Source organism: Pelophylax lessonae (assembly GCF_965119305.1).
Source record: "Pelophylax lessonae genome assembly, chromosome: 11".
NCBI classification, from domain to species: Eukaryota; Metazoa; Chordata; class Amphibia; order Anura; family Ranidae; genus Pelophylax; species Pelophylax lessonae.
In genome coordinates, this window is record NC_138778.1 from 208,978,120 (window position 1) to 208,997,069 (window position 18,950).

General features: G+C 50.1%; 1 protein-coding gene across 1 annotated transcript in view; it reads right to left on the reverse strand.

The window, feature by feature from the left end:
• RTEL1 (regulator of telomere elongation helicase 1) overlaps positions 1-18,506 on the reverse strand; it is a 314,420-nt gene extending 295,914 nt beyond the window's left edge. The window contains exons 1-3 of the mRNA XM_082271526.1: positions 18,356-18,506; positions 13,014-13,212; positions 9,393-9,486 (exon numbers count right to left, since the gene is read on the reverse strand). Coding sequence (XP_082127652.1) covers positions 9,393-9,486; positions 13,014-13,212; positions 18,356-18,457 — 395 coding nt within the window. The 5' untranslated portion in view covers positions 18,458-18,506. The remainder of the gene's footprint in view (positions 1-9,392; positions 9,487-13,013; positions 13,213-18,355) is intronic.
• Between the last annotated feature and the right edge of the window lie 444 nt (positions 18,507-18,950).

An 18,950-nucleotide genomic window follows, 5' to 3' on the forward strand; every position in this document is an offset into this window, starting at 1 on the left:
AATGTCCTTCATTGCAGCCTCGCCAGCGCAGTGTCCATCATTGCAGCCTCGCCAGCGCAGTGTCCATCATTGCAGCCTCGCCAGCGTAGTGTCCATCATTGCAGCCTCGCCAGCGTAGTGTCCATCATTGCAGCCTCGCCAGCGTAGTGTCCATCATTGCAGCCTCGCCAGCGTAGTGTCCATCATTGCAGCCTCGCCAGCGTAGTGTCCATCACTGCAGCCTCGCCAGCGTAGTGTCCATCACTGCAGCCTCGCCAGCATAGTGTCCATCACTGCAGCCTCGCCAGCGTAGTGTCCATCACTGCAGCCTCGCCAGCGTAGTGTCCTTTATTGCAGCCTCGCCAGCGTAGTGTCCTTCATTGCAGCCTCGCCAGCGTAGTGTCCTTCATTGCAGCCTCGCCAGCGTAGTGTCCATCACTGCAGCCTCGCCAGCGTAGTGTCCATCACTGCAGCCTCGCCAGCGTAGTGTCCATCACTGCAGCCTCGCCAGCGTAGTGTCCTTCATTGCAGCCTCGCCAGCGTAGTGTCCATCATTCCAGCCTCGCCAGCGCAGTGTCCATCATTGCAGCCTCGCCAGCGCAGTGTCCATCACTGCAGCCTCGCCAGCGCAGTGTCCATCACTGCAGCCTCGCCAGCGCAGTGTCCATCATTGCAGCCTTGCCAGCGCAGTGCCCATACATGCAGCTTCACCAGCGCAATACCCATAATTACAGCCTCGCTAGCGCAGTGCCCATACATGCAGCCTTGCCAGCGCAGTACACATAATTGCAGCCTCACCAGCGCAGTGCCCATAGTTGCAGCCTCACCAGCACAGTGCCCATAGTTGCAGCCTCACCAGCGCAGTGCCAGTAATTGCAGCTTCGCCAGCGCAGTGCCAGTAGTTTCAGCCTCGCCAGCGCAGTGCCAGTAGTTGCAGCCTCACCAGCGCAGTGCCAGTAGTTGCAGCCTCACCAGCGCAGTGCCAGTAGTGGCAGCCTTGCCAGCGCAGTGCCAGTAATTGCAGCCACGCCAACGCCATTGATTCTATCTGGATCACTTTTTAAAGAGTCCAGAAAGCAGCGCCGAGGTAGAAGGGGGCGGGCGGGGCAGAGGAGAAGGAAGGACGCACGTGCTGTCATTGGAAGTCCCGGCGCCTATGATAGACGTCGGCATAGAAGGCGGGACTTCGGATGACAGCGCATCCTTCCTTCTCCTCGGCCCCGCCCACCCCCTTCTACCTCTCGGCGCTGCTTCCTGGACTTTTTTTTTTCATATCGGCGTATAACACGCACTGCTGCTTTTTCCTCCATTTTTAGGAGGAAAATGTTTGTGTTATACGCCGATAAATACGGTAATCAAAAGAAAAAAAAAAATGTAAAGCACCCATCCCACCGTGCTTATGCACAATTGTGAACACATACATTACTCCCGAATGCATATGTAAAAAACGGAATTTTTGTAAAATCTTACCTGTAAAATTCCTTTCTCTGAGTCCTCCGACAGTCGCCGCCTCTTCATATTCGTCACATATGGGGTATTAGACTTTGCTCCGAAGGAGTAGCTAGGCAACAGAATATGTTAACAATAAAGCTTTAACATATCCCACCCTCAAGGGGTGGTCCCCTCAGTCAATACCCTCCTACTTCCTGCAACCATATCTCAGTTTTAGTGGAATAGCAGTAGAGTATACATTCAAACCCCAAAAGAGGGGCGGGGGCGGCGACTGTCGGAGGACTCAGAGAAAGGAATTTTACAGGTAAGATTTTACAAAAATTCCGTTTTCTCTTACGTCCTCCGACAGTCGCCGCCTCTTCATATTCGTCACATATGGGGACGTCCCAAAGCAGTGCAAACATGAGGGGTGGGAAACGCATCCGCGCCGAAAGGCAACGCAGTCTCCACATCAAAGAAAGGAACCTTACCAAAGGAAGGAAACCAGCTGGGCAACAGCAAAAATAAGTGCTCAACAGGAGCAACAACCCAGGAAAAGACAAAAAACCAGGGGATACAAAAAACTATCCCAACAGCCAGGAGTCCCCAACAAGGGACCCTATGGAACAGCCGCACTAAGAACCTTGCGGCCAAAGGAAGCATCTGCCGATGCCTGAACATCTACTTTGTAGAATTTTGTGAAAGTGTGCACGGTCGACCAGGTCGCCGCCTTACACACCTGGGCTACAGAAGCCCCATGACGGCAGGCCCAAGACGTACTCAGAGATCTAGTAGAGTGCGCCTTCACAGGCATAGGGGGAACCTTCCCCTGCAAGGCGTAGGCCTGTTCAATGGTCTGCCTGATCCAGTTGGCGATGGTAGAGGCCGAAGCCGCCATGCCCTTCCGAGGACCCTCTGGAAGAACAAACAAGGAGTCAGTCTTACGAAAAGACTCAGTCGATTTAAGGTAAACCCTTATCGCCCGAACAACATCCAGAGAGTGCAATCTCACCTCCTTTGGATGTTTAGGCTTCGTGCACAACGAAGGCAAAACAATATCCTCGTTAAGATGGAATTCCGAAACTCGTTTCGGCAGAAAAGAAGGATTAGGTCGCAAGACCACCTTATCCAAATGAACAACCAGGTACGGAAACTTGCAGGACAAAGCCGCCAGTTCCGACACTCTGCGAGCCGAAGTGATCGCCACCAAAAAGGCGACCTTTTTGGACAACATAGACAACGAGATCTCCCTGATCTGTTCAAAAGGAGCACGTTGTAACACAGATAGGACTAGATTCAAGTCCCAAGGGGGCAAAGGATCCCTCCTAGGAGGAACCAGATGCCGTACACCCTGAATAAAAGTGCCAACCAAGGAGTTGGAAGCCACGGGACGTTGAAACAGAACGGCCAGCGCAGACACCTGACCCTTTATCGTAGCCAGCGCCAAACGCTGATCGACACCCGTCTGAAGGAAAGACAGCACACGGGAAACCGAGTACGTGCGGGGTGAAAACCCCCTGGACTCACACCAGGCAAAATAGGCCTTCCAAGTACGGTAATAAACCTTTCCCGAGGAAGACTTCCTCGCGTTGATCAAGGTATGAACGACCTCTGGAGAGAGACCCTTCTCCTTTAGGACCTCGGTCTCAACAGCCAGGCCGTCAAAGCCAGCGACTGTAAAGCAGGATGGTAAATCGGTCCTTGAGACAGTAGATCGTCTCGAAGAGGCAGACGCCAAGGGGCGTCGACCGCCAGATTCACGAGGTCTGCGTACCAGGACCGGCGAGGCCAGTCCGGTGCCACAAGAATCACCGTGCTGCGTTCCGAGTGTAACCTGCGAAGGAACCTGGACAGCAACTGAATCGGTGGAAACGCGTACATCAGCCTGTACTGATGCCACGGGGCCACTAACGCGTCCGACGCGTCTGCCCGAGGGTCGCGCGTCCTTGCCACGAACCTCTTCACCTTGTAGTTGAGGCGAGACGCGAACAGGTCCACACCTGGAAGACCCCACTTCGCGCACAACATCTGGAAGACAGCCGGGTGGAGAGACCATTCCCCCTGATCCAGGGTCTGGCGACTCAGATAGTCCGCCTGCCAGTTCTCCACTCCCGGAATGTGAACCGCCGTTATCGCCGGGACATGAGTCTCGGCCCAAGACAGAATGTCGGCTACTTCTCGAGCCGCTCGGGCACTCCTGGTGCCCCCTTGGTGGTTGATGTAGGCCACCGCCATGGCATTGTCCGTCTGTACCCGAACCGGGCAGCCCTGCAGCCGGTCCGTCCAGCGATGAAGACAGAGCCTTATCGCACGCAATTCCAGAATGTTGATCGGGAGGGAAGACTCCCCCTCCGACCAGGTCCCCTGGGCGGACAGAACGCCCAGAACACCACCCCAGCCCGACAGGCTGGCATCCGTGGTGATTATCGTCCACGAGATCGGACGAAACGACTTGCCCCCGGACACCAACGGGGACTGGAGCCACCACAGAAGGTTTTCCCTGGTGCGATGACTCAACGAGATCTGAAGATCCAGAGATTGAGGTCGCCCGTCCCACTTGGACAGGATCTCCGCCTGGAGACCCCGCGTGTGAAACTGCGCGAAAGGAATCGCCTCGAAGGCCGAGACCATCAACCCCAGACATCTCATACACGTCCGCAGAGACGAGTGTGTAACGTCCCTGAGGGACCTGACTTCCTCCTGAAGAGTCCTGAGTTTGTCTTCCGGCAGGAAGACCTTCGCCTGCACCGAGTCCAGTATCATTCCCAGATAGGGAAGACGAACCGACGGACTCAGTGTCGACTTTGGAACATTTATCGTCCAACCGAACTCCTGCAGAGTTTGCATTGTGACAGACAGGTCCTTCTCCAGACCCTGACTGGTCGCAGACCGAATCAGAATGTCGTCCAGATACCCCAGGACAGAAATGCCCTGGGCCCTCAATAATGCCAGAACCGGTGCAAGCACCTTGGTGAAGACCCGCGGAGCCGAGGCGAGCCCAAAGGGCAACGCCACGAACTGGTAGTGATCCTCCGCAATGGCAAATCGAAGGTATCTCTGATGACCCTCGAATATGGGGATGTGAAGGTACGCATCCTTCAAATCGATGGAGGCCATGAATTCCCCCGGAACCAGGGCAGCCACCACCGAGCGCAGGGATTCCATGCGGAACTTGCGAACCCGCACAGAGCGGTTCAGAGCTTTTAAGTCCAGAATCGGACGAACCTTGCCCTCCTTCCTGGGCACGGTGAACAGATTGGAATAAAACCCCCGAAATCTGTCCCGATGAGGCACCGGAACCACCACTCCCTGAGCCCTCAGGTCCCGCACCGCCAGGTGCAGATCCCGCAGGCGCTCTGGAGACAGTTGTAGATTTGAGGGAAAAAATCTGCTCTCCGGCCGAGAGAGAAACTCGATCTTGTAACCAGATCGAACGATTTCCAGAACCCATCTGTCCCGCACACGGGCCAACCAGGGCTGAAGAAAACCGAGCAAGCGTCCCCCCACCCCAAAACTGGGTGAGGGCGCCCCTTCAGGCCGAACTGTTATGGGCCGCAGGTCCGGATTGGCCGGACTTCTGTTTCCCAGACCAGGGCTTCTTCTGAGAGCCTTGGCCCTTGAACGGTTTGCCCTTGTAGTGCGGCCGAAAGGCACGAAAGGACCCCTGAGGGGGCCGAAAATTAGCATGCTTCTTCCCAGAAGCCCCCTTAGCCTTGGGGAAATGGGGCAAGAGAGTGCTCTTACCTCCGGTGATCCCCTTAATCAACACATCCAGGGACTCCCCAAAAAGGCGAGACCCATCATAAGGCAGATTGGCTAAGGTTTTACGTGAAGATTGGTCCACCGACCAACATTTCAACCAAACCAGGCGGCGAGACAACACCGCCACGCTGTGCACACGTGCAGCCAACGGAATCAGGTCCAGGTCCGCATCACACAGATACATGACACCCTGGTGGATCTGATCCACCATATCCAGGGTCGCCGCCGAGGCCGAATCGGCCACTAGGACGCGCCTAAGCATCTGCGTCCAACTTGCGATCGCCTGGGCCGCCATGAGAGAAGCAAACAGAGCCTTAAGCATAGAACCCGTAACAGAATAAGTATGACGGGCAAGAGACTCCAGTCTCCTATCCGTGGCATCACGGAAAACAGGGGATCCCTCTGCAGGGATCGCAGTGGCTTTGTTCAAAACCGCAATAGCATGATCCACTGGCGGAGGCACACACCACCGTTCATCAGTGGCAGGCGAGAAAGGATAACGCAGCTTAAATTTACTTGGTACCGCAAAAGGCTTGCGCAAATCGCGCCATTGGTCCTTAACAGCGCGCTGAAAATCAGCATTGCAGGGAAAAACCTGCGGCGTCCTGCGTTTTCTCTGCGTCCCATAAGCCGCCAAGGCAGCTGGGGGACACACCTCGTCCTGCAAACGTAGCGTCTGCTTAATGGAAGCAATCAACTCATCCATGATTGCAAGCTCTTCAGGCGAGCCAGGGGGAGAATTATCAACCCCCTCAACTTCAGCCTCTACCTCAGACCCCACTATATCAAGAGAGGAGCGGGACCCCGATAGGGGGGTCCCAGCCAGAATAGCCCCATCACCTTCACCCTCAGAATCAGAGGACAGAGTAACTCTGGGCCGTTTAGTAGATTGAGCAGCCACCAGCATTTGCACCTGTGCAGCAAGGCCAGCCACAATAGTGGCTAAATCCCCCCCTGGGGGGGAAGCAGCGGTCCCCTGGCTTTCCACCAATACTGTGGGAAACTTGCCCTCCTGAGAATCCATTGCCCCTGTATGCCAGACAACCAAGGGTTAACTGCCCCCTTTCAGCAAGCGCGGCAAGCGCAGCCCACCGCAACACACTCAGGCACAATGAGACCCCCACAGGGAATATACAGACTGAATACAGGCAATGGAACACAGGAATAGAAGGATAAAACCTGAGGAGACTCCGCTGCTGCTGCTGCCTCGATCGGTGCTTCCAGGATAGAGGAAGTGATGCTGCCAGGGCGCTCTATGTAAGCCTATGGAGGCTACAAGAAAATGGCCGCCGTGCATGTAAACCATGCGGCCGGAGCGGGCGCCGGTAAAATGGCGTTGTTTGGCGCCGAAATCGCCGCTCCACAGTGCATAAAAACACACACAATTTTATCCCATTGTATGGATACATGTTAGATCGCCTCAGCGATCGCTGTATATGCCCCAACATGCCATTAAAACATGCCCCACAGCACACAGCTCCTCACACTGCCCAGCCTGACATACTCAGTGTCATACAGCTCCCCCCCCCCCTTGCAGCCCACAGCATGCAGCCGAGAGATAGGGAGACAAGCAGTGTGATTAAAGGCAGGTTACACAGTCCCAGACTGAGACCCCCCCCAGACAGACAGGTCCCCACATAGATACACTTACCTCACATGGCGTGGGGAACCCGCACAGGCGAACAAGCCGCTGCACATGAGGCAGGGAGAGTCGCAATTCAAGACGCACACAATGGCGGTTAAGAAACCGCACAGCGTCCGGTGAGGTAGCCACCTCACCAATCATCCCTGCACCGAACAGGGATGGGTCGTTCACTGTGCCAGGAGCGTTACCTGGCTGAACGCTCGATGGCAGACTGGGAAGCCACTGACCCACGACCTGCGATCAGGGGGATCAGCCCGAGACCCAGTCCGCATGATCCTCTTCATCAGAAGAACTAACTAATGCTGACAAAAATAACAGCTAAGTAAAGGTAGAGAGAAAACTCAAACAAAATATTAAAAAGAAGAAAGAGTCTGGGACAAAAAGTCCCAGCACAGAGAGAGCCAGCCACTCCTGACAAGCTAGACATTAAAACTGGGATATGGTTGCAGGAAGTAGGAGGGTATTGACTGAGGGGACCACCCCTTGAGGGTGGGATATGTTAAAGCTTTATTGTTAACATATTCTGTTGCCTAGCTACTCCTTCGGAGCAAAGTCTAATACCCCATATGTGACGAATATGAAGAGGCGGCGACTGTCGGAGGACGTAAGAGAAACTGGATTTTTGACTTACCATAAAATCCTTTTCTCTATCGTTCATTGACGGACGCAGTTCATGATGCATATCAGTAGGGTTATACATCACGCTACAGGAGTAAGGTCCTACTACTAGTGTCCTATTCCTGTAGGGGGCAGTATAACCCTACTGATATGCGTCAGGAACTGCGTCCGTCAATGAACGATAGAGAAAACGGTGATCAAACCACCCATGTGAGGTATTGTCGTGAACGTCAGAGCGAGAGTAATCATTCTAGACCTTCTGTGTATCTCTAAACAGGTAACCTGTAAAGGCGTTTAAAGCGTCGCCTATGGAGAATTTTAAGCACCGTAGTTTGACGCCGGTCCACGGGCAGATGCAATTTTAAAACACGACAGCCTAGGTATCGATTTACTTGGCGTAACATCATCTTTCACATTATGCAAAAATATTGGGCTAACCTTAGTTAACTTTAATTAAAAAAATCTTTTTTTTTTTTGGAGGGAAAAAAAACTGATGCGCAAATACGGTGTGACATAAAAAATTGCAATGACCGCCATTTTATTCTATAGGGACTCTGCTATGAAAATATATAATGTTTTTGGGTTCTAAGTATTTTTGTAGGGAAAAAAAAAAAAAAAAAGTAGATTTTTACATGTAGGAGTAAAGTGTCAGAATTGGCCCGGATGGGAAGTGGTTAAAGAAGTCATATGCCAGCCGTGATGAAGTCACACTGTGCGGCACGACTTTGAAGCCGCCGGTGTGAACCGAGCCTTACTGTCAATGTGTCCCTTCACATACAATTTAACTCTAGTTCGGATACTTCTGAGATACAAATGCAATTAACCGGTTGCCGACCGCCGCACGACTATATACTGCGGCGGTCAGCCCCGGCCAGGCAGAGTGACGTATAGGTACGTCACTCGCCTGTCACTGGCTTGCGAGCCAATTGCGGGCGGGCGCGCGCCCGCCGCGGCTTGTTCACAGACAAGTCAGTGCGTGTGACCGGCGGACTCGATGTCCGCCAGTCACACTGCGATCGCTCCTGTGAAGGGAGAAAGACAGAGCGGCTTATGTAAACAAGCCGCCTGTCAGTTCTCCCTGTGTAAAAGTGAAGATCTGTCCGTTCTACTATGTAGAACCGTGGATCTTTGCTTTTACACCAATAGCAATGTCCCTGCACAGTTAAAAACACGCCCCTAGGACACACTTAACCCCTCCCTGTCCAATAAAGTTAACCCCTTCCCTGCCAGTGTCATTTTTGCAGTAACAGTGCATATGTATAGCACTGATTACTGCAGTAATGTCACTGGTACCCCCAAAAGTGTCAAAAATGTCAGTCAAGGGTCCGATCTGTCCGCCGCAATGTCGCAGTACCGAAAAAAAAAAAAAAAATCGCAGATCGCCGCCATTACACGTTAAAAAAAAAAAAAAACACCAAAAATGACAAAAATCTTTCCCTTTGTTAGTAAACGCGATAACTTTTGCGCAAACCAATCAAAATACGCTTTTTGCGATTTTTTTTACCAAACATATGTAGCATAAAACAAATTGGCCGAAAATGTTAAAAAATTTTGATTTTTACATTTTTTTGGGGGAATTTCATATAAAAAAAAATGTGAAAAATATTGTTATTTTTGCAAAATTTACGCTCTTTTTTTGTTTATAGCGCATGATCAAAAAAAAAAAAATCGCACAGGTGATCAAATACCACCAAAAGAAAGCTCTGTTTGTGGGAAAAAAAGGACGTCAAATTAGTTTAGGTACAGCGTCGCACGACCGCGCAATTGTCCGTTAAAGTCACGCAGTAAAAAAAAAAAATCGCAAAAAAACCCCTGGTCTTTTAGCAGCCAAATCCTCCGGGGCTTAAGTGGTTAAGAGAAAAAGCTTAGTATCCGTGTTCAGTTTCCAGACCCCTCCCAGTTATCTCTGGTAAGCACATGACTTTTCTGATGGAAATAGAAGAGAGAATTTAAATACCTGTACAAGGTATGCTTGAGCTCATTGATGACTTGCGTCAGCTGGGAGTGTGTCCGGGAAGCATAGACAATCTTAGGAATATCGCTGTAATATGCTGTATTTAAAGTAAAAAAAAAAAAGGAACACACGTTACTTTGATATTGTATAAACACATACATACAAAAGCCACCTGGGTGAGCTACATGCATCTAAGATCACATCCATGCAAGTGATTTTGCCATGACAATTGAACAAGCAGGAGTTTTTGGTCACCCAGGAGGCACAGGTGCAAAGTACAAAATCTGAAAACGAATTTCAATCATCGCAATCTAAAAATGAATACATAATATACACAAATAGTGCATAAATATCCGGCAGTCAACACTGCATGTGTATATCATGTCACAAAAGCATAATAAATATCAAATAGTGCTGCGCCAGAAAAAACTGCTAGCAATAATAACAACATCCAAGGACATTTAATCATGTGAAAAAAAATAGTCCATAAAGTCCAAAAAGTGCAAATTGCTGACAATACGAATAATCAATACCATAAAAATATTAAAAAAATAGTGTGCATAAATAGTCCAAAATGGATACTCACAAAATAAGCACAAACAGCTGTGTGGGCTTTATAGGCATTCAATGGCTAACACAGCCACAGTTTGAAATGGGACGAAACACGTATAGGGGGCGGAGCCTGTTCATCCATTTCAAACTGTGGCCATATTAGCCAATGAATGCCTGCACAGCTGTTTGTGCTTATTTTGTTAGTATCCATTTTAATAAACTGTACGGTGATTCCTAAATGACAGAGAGCACTAGATCTTTCCTTTCTGCCTTTTATATGGATCATCATCGTTTTCTATGAGAGGGATTGGAAGGATTTCAGCCAGAGATCTACACCTGATTGAATCCATCCCCAACGGGGGAAACTGCTTAATCTGACCCACTGGTGAAACGGGTCAGATAATAAGGTGAGAGGCTTATCTATAAGGGTATATAACGTGAAGCTGCACTACAAGTGATTGAATATATATATATATATACACACACTATATGAAATAAATATATAATAACTGATATGTGTACACGCTGGTGAAATATAATAATGGCAAAACAACCAGAAAAGAAAAATGGTCAAAAATGAATAAACCATTAATTGATAACTGATAATGTCCCAAAAATAAAAATTATGGTGCAACAGAGACATGTAGATAAAAAGTCCTCCACTACAACAATGTGTATGAATTCCTCCACGGTGCGTCTGACGAACCAACAAGCCTGTGAGTTTACCAGATTAAGGTAATCAGTGAGCCAATCAAAGCACTCCAATGGATAGGGTAACGGTACAGGGATGTGAATACACTAGACCGGGGCCTTTAAGCCTCGTACACACGCAACGATTATCGGCCGACCGATCGTCCGTCTTTTGTCCAGAGTGGTGTTTTGTTGGTTGGAATGTGCCTAGGCTGCACACGAATTTTCTCGCCCAACAAAATTTTACTTCAGAAGTGATGTCATGTGTTGGTTTGCTTTCTTTGTGTTCTTTCTTCTCTGAGCATGCCTAGTCTTGCTCATCAGATTTTTCCGTCGAAATCTGTACTGACTGCACGAAAATCGGCCGTTATGTTGACGGCCAACAAAAATTTTATAGTCTGCACACCAGATATTTTTCGGCCGAAAAGTCGGAGTCGGTTGTCGGAAGCATCATACTAACAAGCCGGAAATCGGCAGATCGGTCGTCGGACGAAAATTCCCGGCCGAATTTCAAAGCGTGTGTACGAGGCTTTAGTGTAGTAGATCTCCCACCGGAAACAGTCAACGCCCGTGAGCCATATAGGCATCCATCCAACGATTATATAAAACATATGGAGGGCAGGGCCTGGCCAGCGGCTTCAGAAAGGCGCCCTGCTCCTCAGTACATCCGGCGACGACAGACAGGGGAGCCCAGCGTGACAGATCCAGCAGCCAATTGCACAACACTTTTCCGAGTGTACACAGTAGCCTCACAGGAGGGCGTGAGCGCTCCTTTCTCAAGTGCAGTGCATGTTTACTGCACTTGAGAAAGGAGCACTCACGCCCTGTGAGGCTACTGTGTACACTCGGAAAAATGTTGTGCAATTGGTGGTCCGACTAACAATCTGCCGATTTTCGGATTGTTAGTATGGTGCTTTCGATGGCTGATTACGAATTTTCGGTAGACAAAATCTGGATGTGCAGGCTATAAAATTTTTATCGTATGTGAACACAACGTCCGATTTTCGTTGAATTAGTACAGTTTTCATCCGAAAGAAATCATAAGAGTAAGACCACGCATACTCAGAAACGAAAGAACGCATACAAAACAATCCAACACATGACATCACTTCTGAAGTAGAATTCTGTCGTACGGGAATTTTTGTATGAAAATAACCTCTTCACTTTCCGCATCAGACTAGCATGCCACAAACTAAGGAAAATTCGTCCGATAATCTGATCATGTGAACGAGGCTTAACCACTTGCCGACAGCCGCACGACTATTTACTGCGGCAGTCAGCCTCTCCTGGGCAAAGTGGCGTAGTACTACGTCCACGTCCGGTGGCACGAGCTCGCCCACGAGCCTGTAGGGGGCGAGCGCGTGCCACCGGTGGCGCGCTCCCGCCCACTGCTCGTTCCCTGCCTAGCCAGCGCGTGTGACCGGCGGCTCTGATGTCCGCCAGCCACTCACGATCTCCCGCAGGAGAGGGAGAAAGACAGATGGCTGATGTAAACACAACCGTCTGTCATTCTCCCTGAAGTAAGCACAGAGGCTATGTGATCCTGCTATATAGGATCGTATGTCTCTGTGATTACTTCACTAGCCACGCCCCCTAACAGTTAGAATCACACCCCTAGAGACACACTTAACCCCTTGATCACCAATAAAGTTAACCCCTTCCCTGCCAGTGTCATTTTTACAGTAACAGAGCATATGTATAGCATTGATTACTGTAGTAATGTCACTGGTACCCCCAAAAGTGTCAAAAATGTCAGTCAGGGGTCCGATCTGTCCAGCACAAAAAAAAAAAAAAAAAAATCGCACATCGCCACCGTTACTAGTTAAATAAAAATATATAAAAAAACAATAAAAAATGACATCTTTCCCGTAGTTAGTAAACGCAATAGCTTTTGCGCAAACCAATCAAAATACGCTTATTGCGATTTTTTTTACCAAAAATATGTGCCAGAAAACAAATTGGCCTAAAATGTTTGATTTTTACATTTTTATTGAGAATTTCATATAAAAAAAATGTGAAAAATATTGTTATTTTTTCAAAATTGTCGCTCTTTCTTTGTTTATAGCGCAAAATAAGAATCAAATACCACCAAAAGAAAGCTCTGTTTGTGGGAAAAAAAGGACGTCAATTTTGTTTGGGTACAGCGTCGCACGACCGCGCAATTGTCCGTTAAAGTCACGCAGTGCCGAATCGCAAAATAGGGCCTGGTCTTTGAGCAGCCAAATCTTCCGGGGCTGAAGTGCGTAACTCTTATCCACTCTACTTGTACAAAAAAAAACAAAATCACCCAATCAAGAGGTTACAACCCACCCATTGATTTATACAAACACTCTTCAGAGGTATGGTTTGGGTATCCATAGAAAAGACAGACTGCGATCATACCTGAGCCATGTGCGTTTGCGTCTCCGCTCCCCCAGTCTGCAGTCGGGCGGTCCGGGAACATCTCCCCGCCATGCATGCGCTCTTTGATCTTGTGTGCAGTGATATTGTCTTTGAAGTGCTGACGCCATGCCAATGTGGCACACAGCAAGCAAAGCGTTTTTCCTGTGCCCGTTGGACTTTCCAGGACGCCATTCACACCCTATGGGGGGGTAAAAGAAATAAAACATTGCTCCAGTATATGTAAAAGTTCTACAACCATAATAAGCCATTGTATGCGAGATAAACCTCTTCCTCATAAATAAACCGATATTACAAATGCAAACCCGTAGACTGACACATTGTACATGAGAGGCTCCACCCCCATATATTCTATACACAGAAGGGCTCCACCTCTCTGCCCATCCACAGGATAGGCTCCTCCCCAGACACTGTATGTCCAGAATTACTACATACAGTGCACACTCCTCCCTCTCTACACATTACAGGCTCCGCCTCCCCCTCTCTACACAGTACAGGCTCCGCCTACCCCTCTCTACACAGTACAGGCTCCGCCTCCCCCTCTCTACACAGTACAGGCTCCGCCTCCCCCTCTCTACACAGTACAGGCTCCGCCTCCCCCTCTCTACACAGTACAGGCTCCGCCTCCCCCTCTCTACACAGTACAGGCTCCGCCTCCCCCTCTCTACACAGTACAGGCTCCGCCTCCCCTTCTCTACACAGTACAGGCTCCGCCTCCCCCTCTCTACACAGTACAGGCTCCGCCTACCCCTCTCTACACAGTACAGGCTCCGCCTCCCCCCTCTCTACACAGTACAGGCTCCGCCTCCCCCTCTCTACACAGTACAGGCTCCGCCTCCCCCTCTCTACACAGTACAGGCTCCGCCTCCCCCTCTCTACACAGTACAGGCTCCGCCTCCCCCTCTCTACACAGTACAGGCTCCGCCTCCCCCTCTCTACACAGTACAGGCTCCGCCTCCCCCTCTCTACACAGTACAGGCTCCGTCTCCCCCTCTCTACACAGTACAGGCTCCGCCTCCCCCTCTCTACACAGTACAGGCTCCGCCTCCCCCTCTCTACACAGTACAGGCTCCGCCTCCCTCTCTCTACACAGTACAGGCTCCGCCTCCCCTTCTCTACACAGTACAGGCTCCGCCTCCCCTTCTCTACACAGTACAGGCTCCGCCTCCCCCTCTCTACACAGTACAGGCTCCGCCTCCCCCTCTCTACACAGTACAGGCTCCGCCTCCCCCTCTCTACACAGTACAGGCTCCGCCTCCCTCTCTCTACACTGTCACTACAGTAAATGACAAGCCCCTCCTCTGTCACTACAGTAAATGACAAGCCCCTCTCTCTACACAGTACAGGCTCCGCCTCCCCCTCTCTACACAGTACAGGCTCCGCCTCCCCCTCTCTACACAGTACAGGCTCCGCCTCCCCCTCTCTACACAGTACAGGCTCCGCCTCCCCCTCTCTACACAGTACAGGCTCCGCCTCCCCCTCTCTACACAGTACAGGCTCCGCCTCCCTCTCTCTACACAGTACAGGCTCCGCCTCCCCCTCTCTACACAGTACAGGCTCCGTCTCCCCCTCTCTACACAGTACAGGCTCCGCCTCCCCCTCCATATACAGTACAACTGCTCCATACACAGTACAGGCTCCGCCTCCCCCCATACACAGTACAGGCTCGGCCTCCCCCTAGCTACACAGTACAGGCTCCGCCTCCCCCTAACTACACAGTACAGGCTCCGCCTCCCCCTCTCTACACAGTACAGCTGCTCAATACATAGTACAGGCTCCGCCTCCCCCTCTACACGCAGTACAGGCTCCGCCTCCCCCTCCATATATAGTACAGCTGCTCCATACACAGTACAGGCTCCGCCTCCCCCTCCATACACAGTACAAGCCACAATCACTCTATGCTCCACCCTAATACTATAGTCAATGTCAAACTCCTCCCCTTTACACCCAAAAATGTATGTTATTGGTTTCATTTTAATTTCTGCCTATGAACAAAAATGTATTCATCATTCCTACCTTCCAAGCCCCTCCCGTCACAAAAAAACAAGCCCCTCCCCTGTCACTAAACAACAAGCCCCTACCCTGTCACTAGATTAAAAGGCAAGCCCCTCCCCTGTCACTATCGTAAATGGAAAGCCCCTCCCCTGTCACTATCGTAAACAACCAGCCCCTCCCCTGTCTCTATAGTAAATGGCAAGCCCCTCCCCTGTCACTATAGTGCACAACAAGCCCCTCCCCTGTCACTATAGTAAATGGCAAGCCCCTCCCCTGTCACTATAGTAAATGGCAAGCCCCTCCCCTGTCACTGTAGTAAATGACAAGCCCCTCCCCTGTCACTGTAGTAAATAACAAGCCCCTCCCCTGTCACTGTAGTAAATGACAAGCCCCTCCCCTGTCACTGTAGTAAATGACAAGCCCCTCCCCTGTCACTGTAGTAAATGACAAGCCCCTCCCCTGTCACTGTAGTAAATGACAAGCCCCTCCCCTGTCACTATAGTAAATGACAAGCCCCCTCCCCTGTCACTATAGTAGATGACAAGCCCCTCCTGTCACTATAGTAAATGACAAGCCCCTCCTCTGTCACTATAGTAGATGACAAGCCCCTCCTCTGTCACTATATTAGATGACAAGCCCCTCCTCTGTCACTATAGTAAATGACAAGCCCCTCCTCTGTCACTATATTAGATGACAAGCCCCTCCTCTGTCACTATATTAGATGACAAGCCCCTCCTCTGTCACTATAGTAAATGACAAGCCCCTCCTCTGTCACTATAGTAAATTATAAGCCCCTCCTCTGTCACTGTAGTAAATGACAAGCCCCTCCTCTGTCACTACAGTAAATGACAAGCCCCTCCTCTGTCACTACAGTAAATGACAAGCCCCTCCTCTGTCACTACAGTAAATGACAAGCCCCTCCTCTGTCACTACAGTAAATGACAAGCCCCTCCTCTGTCACTACAGTAAATGACAAGCCCCTCCTCTGTCACTATAGTAAATGACAAGCCCCTCCTCTGTCACTTCAGTAAATGACAAGCCCCTCCTCTGTCACTATAGTAAATGACAAGCCCCTCCTCTGTCACTACAGTAAATGACAAGCCCCTCCTCTGTCACTACAGTAAATGACAAGCCCCTCCTCTGTCACTACAGTAAATGACAAGCCCCTCCTCTGTCACTATAGTAAAAGACAAGCCCCTCCTCTGTCACTATAGTAAAAGACAAGCCCCTCCCCTGTCACTACAGTAAATGACAAGCCCCTCCCCTGTCACTGTAGTAAATGACAAGCCCCTCCCCTGTCACTGTAGTAAATGACAAGCCCCTCCCCTGTCACTGTAGTAAATGACAAGCCCCCTCCCCTGTCACTATAGTAGATGACAAGCCCCTCCTGTCACTATAGTAAATGACAAGCCCCTCCTCTGTCACTATAGTAGATGACAAGCCCCTCCTCTGTCACTATATTAGATGACAAGCCCCTCCTCTGTCACTATAGTAAATGACAAGCCCCTCCTCTGTCACTATATTAGATGACAAGCCCCTCCTCTGTCACTACAGTAAATGACAAGCCCCTCCTCTGTCACTACAGTAAATGACAAGCCCCTCCTCCGTCACTATAGTAAATGACAAGCCCCTCCCCTGTCACTGTAGTAAATGACAAGCCCCTCCTCTGTCATTACAATAAATGACAAGCCCCTCCTCTGTCACTATAGTAAATGACAAGCCCCTCCTCTGTCACTATAGTAAAAGACAAGCCCCTCCTCTGTCACTATAGTTAAAGACAAGCCCCTCCTCTGTCATTACAATAAATGACAAGCCCCTCCTCTGTCACTATAGTAAATTATAAGCCCCTCCTCTGTCACTGTAGTAAATGACAAGCCCCTCCTCTGTCACTATAGTAAATTATAAGCCCCTCCTCTGTCACTGTAGTAAATGACAAGCCCCTCCTCTGTCACTGTAGTAAATGACAAGCCCCTCCCCTGTCACTATAGTAAATGACAAGCCCCTCCCCTGTCACTATAGTAAAAGACAAGCCCCTCCTCTGTCACTACAGTAAATGACAAGCCCCTCCTCTGTCACTACAGTAAATGACAAGCCCCTCCTCTGTCACTACAGTAAATGACAAGCCCCTCCTCTGTCACTACAGTAAATGACAAGCCCCTCCTCTGTCACTATAGTAAATGACAAGCCCCTCCTCTGTCACTTCAGTAAATGACAAGCCCCTCCTCTGTCACTATAGTAAATGACAAGCCCCTCCTCTGTCACTACAGAAAATGACAAGCCCCTCCTCTGTCACTACAGTAAATGACAAGCCCCTCCTCTGTCACTACAGTAAATGACAAGCCCCTCCTCTGTCACTACAGTAAATGACAAGCCCCCTCCCCTGTCACTATAGTAGATGACAAGCCCCTCCTGTCACTATAGTAAATGACAAGCCCCTCCCCTGTCACTATAGTAGATGACAAGCCCCTCCTCTGTCACTATATTAGATGACAAGCCCCTCCTCTGTCACTATATTAGATGACAAGCCCCTCCTCTGTCACTATAGTAAATGACAAGCCCCTCCTCTGTCACTATATTAGATGACAAGCCCCTCCTCTGTCACTATATTAGATGACAAGCCCCTCCTCTGTCACTATAGTAAATGACAAGCCCCTCCCCTGTCACTATAGTAAATGACAAGCCCCTCCTCTGTCACTGTAGTAAATGACAAACAACTCCCCTGTCACTATAGTAAATGACAAGCCCCTCCTCTGTCACTACAGTAAATGACAAGCCCCTCCTCTGTCACTATAGTAAATGACAAGCCCCTCCTCCGTCACTATAGTAAATGACAAGCCCCTCCCCTGTCACTGTAGTAAATGACAAGCCCCTCCTCTGTCATTACAATAAATGACAAGCCCCTCCTCTGTCACTATAGTAAATGACAAGCCCCTCCTCTGTCACTATAGTAAAAGACAAGCCCCTCCTCTGTCACTATAGTTAAAGACAAGCCCCTCCTCTGTCACTATAGTAAAAGACAAGCCCCTCCCCTGTCACTGTAGTAAATGACAAGCCCCTCCTCTGTCACTATAGTAAATTATAAGCCCCTCCCTCTGTCACTATAGTAAAAGACAAGCCCCTCCCCTGTCACTGTAGTAAATGACAAGCCCCTCCCCTGTCACTGTAGTAAATGACAAGCCCCTCCTCTTGCATTAGAACCCGCTTCCATAACTACGCCCATTGTACATATTATTTATCTCAATGTAAGCCCCTCCCAGAGAAGGAGCGGCTCCTCCCCGTCATCTAAGCCCCGCCCCCTCCCACTCTCCAGGACACCAATGGCGGCACACCTGCTGCAGACACTCGATGACTTTGTTCATATAATCCTCCTGACACTTGTACGGGGTGAACGGGAAGTCCACGGGGATCCCGGCCACCTGAATCTGAGGCATGTCCGCTCGTCACTCCCCCCCCGGGCCGCCGCTCCTCCTCGCCTCAGCTTCACAATTCCCGCCCGTACGTCATGACGTCACCGAGACACCCGCGGCCCGCCCCTCTGTGTGACGTCACCGGAGCGCTCTCTGCCTTCCTGCTATAAACAGAGGAGAGCGATGAGAGCCAAGCTGGGGGAGGGCGTGACGGTTCGGGGAATACAGAGGCTGAAAGCAGCCAATCAAAGAGTGGAATGAGAACTGACCCCCACAATGTATGACCGAAGTGCCCTCCCTATGTCTGCACCCCTCCCTGCAGAGGCTCCCCAATGGATGCAAATACCGAGCACAGCACTGAGGACAATCTACAGAGCTTGCAGTGATCTGATTGGCTGCGCTGTCCTTCCTCTGGCTCCGGTCACACCTCTGCACTTTTCACTGTTTCTGCAGTGCTTTTTGCATTTCTTTTACTGCCTTTTGCGTTTCTAATGGTTTTTTTTTTAGGTAGATTTGT